This window comes from Pseudoliparis swirei, chromosome 22, assembly GCF_029220125.1.
Source record: "Pseudoliparis swirei isolate HS2019 ecotype Mariana Trench chromosome 22, NWPU_hadal_v1, whole genome shotgun sequence".
Taxonomy (NCBI): domain Eukaryota; kingdom Metazoa; phylum Chordata; class Actinopteri; order Perciformes; family Liparidae; genus Pseudoliparis; species Pseudoliparis swirei.
The window spans coordinates 6,315,637-6,326,433 of NC_079409.1; the positions used below are offsets into that span (position 1 = coordinate 6,315,637).

The 10,797-nt window shown below is 44.6% G+C and overlaps 1 protein-coding gene across 1 annotated transcript; it reads left to right on the plus strand.

Annotated features, from left to right (window-relative positions):
* Nucleotides 1–9,067: 9,067 nt before the first annotated feature.
* Nucleotides 9,068–10,148, plus strand: hamp (hepcidin antimicrobial peptide). Its single transcript, XM_056444084.1, has 3 exons — nucleotides 9,068–9,339; nucleotides 9,476–9,553; nucleotides 9,697–10,148. The coding sequence occupies exons 1-3, from the start codon at nucleotides 9,253–9,255 to the stop codon at nucleotides 9,802–9,804; spliced, it is 273 nt and encodes a 90-aa protein (XP_056300059.1). The 5' UTR covers nucleotides 9,068–9,252; the 3' UTR covers nucleotides 9,805–10,148.
* Nucleotides 10,149–10,797: the final 649 nt, after the last annotated feature.

Genomic DNA, 10,797 nt, shown 5'->3' on the forward strand with positions numbered 1-10,797 from the left:
CGAGTCTTTGGAGGATGGAGCCTCGCTCTCCAGTTCGCCCGATCGATCGATCGACACGCGGGTAAAATTGAAACCGGTTGGTTAAGAAGCTACAGAGGGCACCTTGGGGCGACAGAGATCAATGGTGGATAAAAGGCATCAGCGAGATTGAGCTTTTGATTAGGATAATCTTCTTTTAAGTGCCGACTGGGGTGCAGACTTTGAGACTATTTATAACCCAGACTCATTATCCATCAGGACTCATTAGGCTGACAAACTGTTACGTTTTGCCTCAGTTTTGCCCTCCTCCCCCTCCTCTTCCTCCCCCCCTCGTCAGCTTGCCATTCAAAACGCACTCCAGTCAGCCAGCCAGGCGTCTGTGTGTCCCCGGCTCTGTTTGAAGTGGCTGATCACGTCCTGATAACACGTCCCTCTGTGATTGGGACACACTCTGTCTGTCTGTCTGCCTCTTTCAGCCCCCATCCTGTAAACGCTCACCGAAGAGATGTGCGGCCGGTTCGGAAGAATAACCCCAGAAGGTGTGTGTGTGTGTGTGTGTGTGGGGGGGGGGGGGGTGTAGTGTCACTTCTCACCTCTCGGTGCGGATAATTCACTTACAGTTAATTGATGCATTAATTGGAAGAGGAAAGTGCCATCGAGCCTCGAGTTAATTGTTACTGCTGTGATGGGTACAGAGGAAATGTCTGTCTCCATGTTTGCCTGGAGGGTGGGACCAAGCCAACGACTGGGAAATCCTTCATGTGAAATATCATTTTTTTCTCCTTCTTTTCTTCTTCACATGAAAGCACGTCCAGCACAGCACACGGTTGACTGGTTTCCATTGAACTCAACACATCCTGCTGGCATCGCCTCGTGGTCCTGCAGGCTTCGTCTTACTTTCGTGCTCCTTGAGCTGTACAGGCGCTCACCGCCTTGCAGCTCCACGTCTCCGTCCACATCCCCCCTCTCGGAGGTTGTTTATCTATCCTCGTGTACACCGCGCTGATTCATCTCCCTGCATTAATAACTAGAACGGGCACTCGGTAGAGCGCATACCTTCGCATATCACAAGATTGGGCATTGAATTATGAACATGTTGGCATTAGTTGCATGCCAATTGGATAAAAATTGACCGTGCTATGGTAAAAAGAAGATGTTGACCTTTCCATGACCTTGACCTTAATCTTTGACCCGATTGATCCCAAAATCGAATCAAATGGTCCCCGGATAATAACCAATCATCCCACCAAATTCCATGCGATTTGGTATAACACTTTTTTTGTTATGCGAATAACACGCATACAAATAAATAAATAAATACACGGCGATCAAAACATAACCTTCCGCATTTTCAATGCGAAGGTAACTACACAGCATCCGTCTCGAAATAGAAGCATTTGCACAAAAAGGTTCGGGGCACACGGACCATCTGAGATGGTTTGTTGTTATTTTTGAATTATCGCTGTTGAACTAAATGTAAAATGATGTTTGCATTTGTTGACAAAGGTGTTTGATTAAGAAATAGGAAGACATAGTGGTGAACAGTGCGTGTTGCAGGAGTCCTACAACCATGAGTCTCATGGTTGTAGGACTCACAGGTTCCTCGTCACTTCAGTGGGTTTTCTGTGCGATCATAAGTTTATAATAACATGTTGTTCTACGACATAAAGCAATATATTTCAGCCTCTACCCAGCCTCTTAAAAAGGGCAGTTTCTAAAACAAGTGGCTACATGAGAAGACAAAACATCATTAAGCCGACTAGTCCGAAGAAGTATGTCATCCGATGATAAATGAGATCGCAGGTGATGAACGCTCTGATGATCCTGATCATTATTAAATATGATGTACATTCCTGAGCCACACATAGGAAGGTCAGATGACTCGGGTCAGAATCAGATCTGAGACGTTATCCTCTGTCATTCATACGCATTAGTTTAATTTTATTTCTTCTTTTATTGTGTCCGTGAGGCCTGTTCTCTCTATTAAAGAGTTCTTGTACAGATTATCACTAACCAAGGATCCAATAAGGGTTGGAGCAGTATAGCACAATGACTTAACTCCATTTCCTTATTTAATCAAGCTGATTTACGCATTAGAAGAGACCAGTGATGGACTGGTTAATTGTTTCCTGTAATGAAGAACGTGAAATGGTTGATGCCTGCATGATGATCAGAGAAGGTTTCTGACAAAACATCATTGTCTTTGACCACGTTTTCACAGTAAAACAGCTTAAAAAGAAAATTAAAAGACCTTTTTTTACTATACAAGATTGGAGTGTAGATTATATCGAAGGGACGACTCCACACGTGATTTTGCATTTGCACGACGATGCATCGCCCCGTTGCAGAAGACGTATCTGACTCGTATTTCAGCTTTTAAATCCCACATCGGGAGAATATTTTGCCGAAAAGCCAATTCATGCTTCGTGTCATCTGGAAATCCGAAACTGTATTTCCAATCGTCATAAACATACAAGCGCATGCATGGAATGTAAGCTAGCCTAAAGATTAGGAGCAGCGGACCGCTGGGAAGGATCCATCGATCCGCCAACCACGCGGTTCAGAGGACGACCGAGCTGCAGCTGCTGCGTTCATGAACTTTCTACCAAGGCGTAAATAAGGAGCATGCAGTTTATGTCACGGCGCTACTAGAGTGGACCCAAAAGCACGACTCCGACAGGAGTAACAAAGATGAATGTCTTTGGTGGAAAACAGGCTGGGTCAAAACCGGGAGATCAGTCGAAGAAGCAAACAAGTCCAAAAAAGGGGCGGGGCAGATAATCAGAGGTCAGGGCAGGCAGGCAGGGTCAGAACAGGCAGGTCAGAAATATACTCTAATAACACTGGAGAACTTGGCACGAAAACACAAGACAAACTGGCAGAGGATAAGTGGAAGTGAGGGAGCTAAATAGTGAGGGACTAATGAGGGGATGGGCTGCAGGTGAGAAGGGCGTGAGGACCAGGTGAAGGAAATGAGGGACTAACGAGGTGATCAGAGGCAGGTGAGGGGAGTTGGACTGACGAGATGGGGAGCAGGATCTGGAATGACACGGGATGAAAACAACTACTACAAAAAGGAAGGTGTGGAGCTGAACTGTTACAGATTAACTCACAGCAGCAGCTCCCTGTATCCAACACACACTGAGATTATACCAAAACCTTTCAATGGATTTTCTCTGGCCTTTGTCAATTTGTCAAACTCTATCTCTATTTTGCAGTGGGAAACTGGACGAGTTTCTTTGCCAGCAGATTTTTTTTCCTTCTTCGTTGAGTGTTTTGGGGGAATTGTTTTGCCTTGAGAGATTCTGACGGAGGAGAGGGGAGAGAGACGGGAATGAAGAGTCGCCGCTCAGACTTTGAACCGGGAACATTTGTGTTCATGGCGAAGGCCTTGACCTCACGCTCATTATATAACGTTTACCCAATGTCATTCAATCGTACATGAAGTCTGTGAGTTTTTATTGACTCTTTATTGTCAGGAACTTTGAGCGACATTCTTTTTTTATAAAAAGTATGTATGAAAATCATTTATTATTAGGGTCCTTGTGACGACTTCGTCATGGAGGAACTTATTGTGTTTCTAGGAATTATTCTTCCTCTTTTTCTATTTCTCGAGCAATGAAAGTGTTTCTGGGGGCTTTATCATATCCCACAAGTTGTTAAATTGGCCATGCATATCAGGACTGGTGAAAAATGTGATATTTTGGAGGTCTCGCATTTGCGTGTATAGAATATAATCTATATAATATACACTACCGTTCACAAGTTTGAGGTCACTTAGAAATGTATTTGTTTTTCAAAGAAAAGCACTGTTTTTTCAATAAAGATAACATTAAATTAATCAAAAATACACTCTATACATTGTTAATGTGGTAAATTAATATTCAAGGTGGAAATGTCTGGTTTCTAATGAAATATCTCCATCAACTATCACTCCAGTGTCTAATGGTACATTGTGTTTGCTCATCGCCTTAGAAGACTAATGTCTGATTAGAAAACCCTTGTGCAATTATGTTAGCACAGCTGAAAACAGTTATGCTGGTGATATAAGCTATACAACTGGCCTTCCTTTGAGCTTGAAGTTTGAAGAACAAAATGAATACTTCAAATATTAATCATTATTTCTAATCTTGTCAATGTCTTGACTATATGTTCAATGACATTTTCAATTCATTTGATAAATAAAAGTGTGAGTTTTCATGGAAGACACGAAATTGTCTGGTTGACCCCAAACTTTTGAACGGTATATATATTTTAATGAAATTTCCCCACTGGGACAAATAAAGGAATGTCATATCATATCATATCATATCATATAATATAGTCCGGTAAGTACCCTAAACGTGGGTAAATTCTCGAGGGCCAGGTCAAAGCTGCTAGCAGCTTTAATTATTCTAATTATGTCTTCGGCAATGTTTTGAATGCCATGAAGGTTGACACTGTGGAAAATCCCAGCAAAATATTGCAACATGCCCCCAATTCAATTCAATTCAATTCAATTCAGTTTATTTGTATAGCCCAATTTCACAAATTACAAATTTGTCTCGGAGTGCTTTACAATCTGTACACATAGACATCCCTGCCCCAAAACCTCACATCGGACCAGGAAAAACTCCCAAATAACCCTTCAGGGGGAAAAAAAGGGAAGAAACCTGCAGGAGAGCAACAGAGGAGGATCCCTCTCCAGGATGGACAGGTGCAATAGATGTAATGTGTACAGAAGGACAGATTTAGAGTTAAAATACATTCAATGAATATGACAGAGTGTATGAATAGTTCATAGTAGGCATATTCCACGATGGAGACCTCCACGATCCATCAGGCAGATGGCGGTGGGGAGGAGGAGTGGGCGGAGTCTCAACAGGACAGTGGCGTAGTCATGAGCAGGAATTCCACGACCCAGACCTCGATGATCCATCAGGCAGATAGGATCTATGCCGTCTCATAGGGTCCGATGACCCCATGAGACGTGAAGTCAAAAGGACTCCGGGGAGAAAGCAGAGTTAGTAACGTGTGATTGAGAGATGAAAATTCATCCTTAAGGAGAGAAAAAAGAGGAGATAGGTGCTCAGTGCATCCTAAAACGTCGCCCGGCAGCTAAAAGCCCATAGCAGCATATCAAGGGGCTGGACCAGGTGAACCTGATTCAGCCCTCACTATAAGGTCTGTAGAAGAGGAACGTCTTCAGTCTACTCTTAAACGAGGTGACTGTGTCTGCCTCCCAGACTGAAATTGGAAGCTGGTTCCATAAAGAGGAGCTTGATAACTAAAGGCTCTGGCTCCCATTCTACTTTTAAGACTCTAGGAACTACAAGTAGTCCCGCATTTAGTGAGCGTAGCTCTCTAGTGGGCAATATGGTACTACAAGCTCCTTAAGATATGATGGTGCATCACCAATCAAGGCTTTGTAGGTTAAGAGAAGAATTTTAAAAGTGATTCTTGATTTTACTGGGAGCCAGTGCAGAGCAGCTAGTGCAGGAGTGATGTGATCTCTTTTCTTAGTTTTAGTGAGAACACGAGCTGCAGCATTCTGGATCAACTGGAGGGACCTAAGAGATTTATTAGAGCAGCCTGATAATAAGGAGTTGCAGTAATCCAGTCTCAAGTAACGAACGTGAACCAATTTTTCTGCATCTTTTGAGACAAGATGTGCCTGATTTTTGAAATATTACGTAGATGAAAGAATGCAGTCCTTGAGATTTGCTTTACGTGGGAGTTAAAGGACAAGTCCCGATCAAAGATAACGCCAAGATTCTTTACAGTGGTGTTGGATGCTAGGGCAATGCCGTCTACAGAAACCACATCACCAGATAATTGATCTCTGAGGTGCTCAGGGCCGATTAAAATTACTTGGTTTTGTCTGAGTTTAACATCAAGAAGTTGCAGGTCATCCATGTTTTATGTCTTTAAGACATGCTTGAATTTTACCGAGTTGGTTGCTCTCCTCTGGTTTTATCGATAAATATAGTTGAGTATCATCTGCATAACAATGAAAGTTTATGGAGTGTTTCCTGATAATATTGCCCAAAGGAAGCATGTATAAGGTAAATAAAATTGGTCCAAGCACAGAACCTTGTGGAACTCCGTCATTAACGTTGGTGGTTATCGAGGCGTCATCGTTTACAAATACAAACTGAGATCCATCTGATAAATAGGATTTAAACCAAATTAGTGCCGTGCCTGAAATGCCAATGGACTGCTCCAGTCTCTGTAACAGGATGTCATGGTCAATGGTGTCGAATGCAGCACTAAGGTCTAACAAGACCAGGACAGAGAGGAGTCCTTTATCTGCTGCCATTAAGAGGTCATTTGTAATTTTCACCAGTGCCGTCTCGGTGCTGTGGTGTTTTCTAAATCCTGATTGAAATTTCTCAAATAAACTATTATGATGTAGAAAGTCGCACAACTGATTTGCGACCACTTTCTCAAGGATCTTGGAGAGGAAGGGGAGGTTAGAGATCGGTCTGTAGTTAGCCAACACCTCTGGATCCAGAGTGGGCTTCTTCAGGAGAGGTTTAATAACAGCCACTTTGAAGGAGTGTGGTACGTGGCCTGTTAGCAGAGACACATTGATAATATCTAATAGAGAGCCGCCAATTAAAGGCAAAACGTCTTTAAGCAGCCTCGTCGGGATGGGGTCCAAGAGACAGGTAGACGTGTTCGGAGTAGAAACCGTTGAAGATAATTGGTCACGGTTGATGGGAGAAAAGCCCTCCAAATATACACCAGGGCATAATGTGTCATAATGGGCAATGAACACACAATGGAATTTCCCACAGTCACCATTCTCAAAATGCAGACACCGATCATCGCCCCCGAGCTCCATGCTGCCCCCGCAGTCTGAAACGTGACACTGCGCTTGTTTTAGCCCGTGACAGTCCGGGAGGCCCGTGTTTATTTACACATTGACGCTTTCATGTCACACTAACACCGTGTCCCAGATTTGAAGGGAAGTAAACACTCGAGGCGACACCCTGGCTGTGTTTGAGGGGGTGACGAGGGTGGTGGGCACATCGGACGGAAGGTGAGCGGGATTTGTGGAGTGTCTCGCAGCTCCGTGCGAGGCAGGTATAGGGACCGAGAGGAAGAGGAGGGGGAGAGGAGGAGGAAGAGGGGGGCAGAAACATAGATGATGAAACAGAGACAGACGGGAGCAATGCCCTCGACCGGGGAGGGGAAAGCTAGAGTGGCGCCTGGCTTTGTTTGGCCAGAAGATTCCTGCCGATAGCCTCAGTGACTGATAGGACACACACACACACACACACTCAGGAAACACAGGCCAAAACACACCACTTGGAAAACCCATAACTAAAAAAAGCTTTTGTTTTTTTGTACCCCTTTTATTGTTAAAAAAACTCTTCTCACTTAATGCTCACACAGGGAACCTGGATATGATATTTTTATCCTGGTACAGATGCATATATTCAGATTCCTCGCCTGCCGATGCATGGCGAACAAAATGACACGTGTTCATCTCGATCCGACGCGCTGTGTCGGTTCGAGTCGACACAAAGACACACACACACACACACACGCACAGAAAAAGGGTGAAATGCATAAAGTGCAGACATCGCGACGCCCTCTCGTCATATCGGGCCGTCGTGGGTCCCTTCCAACAGTAGGCCGAGGCATTCGTCGGCGTATTTGTTGACACACGATGTTGTGGTCACCCAAAACAAGCACGCGGGCCAGCGGGGTTATCGGTGAACGAGACTGTCTGACGCAGGGGCCCCGGCGCCGCATGGCGTTTCACTAATTGAGTCGGCACAGGCAATTTGGAGACACTTTGAAGGTATAATGAGAATTCAAAAGGCCCCCGATGTTATCGGCTCAGGCGGCCTTCCCCGTTGATCAGTTTGCATTTCATTTCCACATTTATTGATTTTTTTGTACTTTTTCCGCAACCCAGATGCTGTTTTTTTTTATAGTTCTCTCTCTGACGGGCTAATTAACCTGAGTTTTCTTTTAATTTATCGCCGCTTCAGCGATAAGGGGATTAATTATTCATGCGATTTTTAGGGGTTGCGTTTTTCTTCTTCTTCCCACTGCATTGTTAACAATCGGGGGGTTATTATAATTATGACGTCGTCATTAAATCCACACAGTTTGACATATTTATCAACCTAAACGATCGTTAACATGCGGCGCGCCGGTAAATTAATAACTGTGGTTTAATGGAACAAAAGCAGCCGAGACCGAAGAGAGATTGTGTCACGTCGTCACGAAATATACAGCAGACGTGTTGAGTTGTGCCTGGAGCAACGAAGACATAATAGACCTCATCAGATGACATCATATTCATCTTTAACAAATGCACATTGAAACACCTTTACTCTCAAATGGAGGATTTTAATCCCGGCCACTATTCCGACCGCTCTCAAATGGATTTGATGTGGTTCAACTGCAGGTTCTTGTGTATTGTGCAAAAAACCAGAATGGGTTGAAAATAAGGGGCTAATTATACCATTTAAGAGGTTGTAATTACATCCTTTGGACTAAGCAATGGATATTCCAAAGTGGCCCCCTTCTCCTTAGTGAAGGATTCCCCGGGTCCAAACAAGTGCAGCTCAGTCAGCCGCGTGATACGTTGACCCATGCCGCATTGACCTTTGCTGTGGGAATCTCCAGCGCTCTTTCCAGCTGGTTCCAGGAAGAAGAAGAAGAAGAACGAGGGAGAAAAAAAGTACACATTGCTCTCATATATTGTAGGGGGGAAAAAAGAAAGAAAAGACGTTCCTCCAGCAGCGGCAGCTTGTTCATGTGTGGAATTACAATGCGGGGAAGTCTGCGGCAAGTCATTTATTTCAAAAGTTCATTGTGGATTTCATTTTTGCTGAACGGAGAGTGGGGCCCACATTCAAAGAATAGATCAGCCCCCACCTGCCCCACCCCCCCCCCACTCCCCTCCTCCCTACCCCAGTGTTGCAGCACTATGAAAGGGAGAGAGGACGAGGTCAAAAACTTCCCCGGTGGAGTGAGGTAACCTCTGCCAGGAATGGGCCGGGCCTCCCGGAGCGATGAGGCAACACTGAGCCCGGCCGCGTGTATAAATACCAGAACGTGTACTCAACCGGCAGACAGACAGCGGAAGGACTCTAACGAGCTGAAGGGGGTCACCGGAAAAAAATCGGAAGGAAAAAAAAATCCACTTGCCCGGACCATCACCAACGATACTGTGGCGCTCGAGCCCCATGAGAACGAAGGCCCATCGACTCCACTCTTCAAAGGATTTAATAACTAAACCGTCTTAACCCCCCCCCCCCCCTCGCTAAAATGAAGGCATTCAGCATTGCAGTTGCAGTGACACTCGTGCTCGCCTTTATTTGCATTCTGGAGAGCTCTGCCGTCCCATTCACCGGGGTAAGAATTTGATTTCAACTCGACTTCAAGAAGCGCTTATCCGCCGCGTGAATGTGTTTTTTTCTTCTCGGGATGCTTTAAAAAAAAAATGTTTACAAAAAATGCCGGCTCCTAAATGTGCATAATTCATTAACAGGTGCAAGAGCTGGAGGAGGCAGGGAGCGATGACACTCCAGTTGCGGCACATCAAGAAATGTCAACGGAATCGAAGGCGGTATGTTCAATGGACTGAATGAATTAAAGGCAATTAGCAGCCAGCAAATTAAAATGTGAGTGGATTGTTCCCTCCCCCAACGGAGTGTTCCCTGTGCCGGAGATAAACGCTCTGCTCTCGTGTCTCTTTCCTTCGAAAAACAGATGCCGGGTCACATCAGGCCGAAGCGCGAGAGCCACCTCTCCTTGTGCCGCTGGTGCTGCAACTGCTGCAGGGCCTACAAGGGCTGCGGCTTCTGCTGCAGGTTCTGAGGTCGGCCGCAACCAACCACCAAATATTGATTTATTGCACTTTTCCCCCTTCGCCCCCTCTCCTCCTCCCCAAATGACCTTTTTTCTCTTGACCTCTTCCTCCAATGCGTCGCCTGTGCTACACTGTACACACGCACCACGTGACAGAAGGCGGTGTGTGGTTCACGGAGGTGGCACTGGGAAAAGAAAATGTATTTATTTGATATGTGTTAATACTTTCCCACTGAGAGTCTTTTTGTAAAGGGCAACGATATGTAAATGCGTTTCTAAAAATAATCCACATCTTCATTTAAATCGAGTGCAACGAGTTGATAGACGGTGTTGAATAAATGATGAACACTTTACGCAACTGCTTTGTGTCATTAATTGAGGAACTATTGAACAGCAGTGGGTCTTTACAGAGAGATTCTATACCTGTTGTGCAGTATGTGTTATTAAATCGAATGAAGAACCTTTACCGGTTTATGAAACGGTCTCAATTTAATACTGATGCCTCCATATGACCCGCATAATTAAAACGACACCATCAGCGAGACGTTCAGGTGTCTCCGTTACTCCGAACAATCGTCTTCAGAGCAATCAAATCAGATGTTGTCAACATCAGATGAAACGGAGCAGCTCAGACTCTGGGCCTCTGCCCTGACACGGCTCCTGGACCGTGTTGCTGGGGCCCCTGGTCCATGTTACTGGGGCCACAGCACAGGAGAACCAGGACCAGGACTGTGTGGGGAAGACTGTCAGATTCTGCTGCAGAAAAAACAACGAGGTGTTTTTTTTTAGGGAGCTGAACATTAAAGTTTCTTCCTTCTGAACTGAAATTGATAAAATGTGATTTATTAATTTTTTGTGTGTGGATTTGGTCACACTTTAATGTGAATGCATTCACACACTTTACTCATTTAACACAAAACAATTTAATATCACTTGAAACACTTGACACAATACATATGAAGTGTTAAAGAATCAATATGCATAACGTTCATATGCTATAAA

Bases quoted from the DNA above. Each gene is read 5' to 3' on its own strand.
- hamp (XM_056444084.1), top strand. From the start codon at position 9,253: ATGAAGGCATTCAGCATTGCAGTTGCAGTGACACTCGTGCTCGCCTTT. The intron at 9,340-9,475 runs GTAAGAATTTGA...ATTCATTAACAG, and splicing joins CTGCCGTCCCATTCACCGGG to GTGCAAGAGCTGGAGGAGGC. The intron at 9,554-9,696 runs GTATGTTCAATG...TTCGAAAAACAG, and splicing joins TGTCAACGGAATCGAAGGCG to ATGCCGGGTCACATCAGGCC.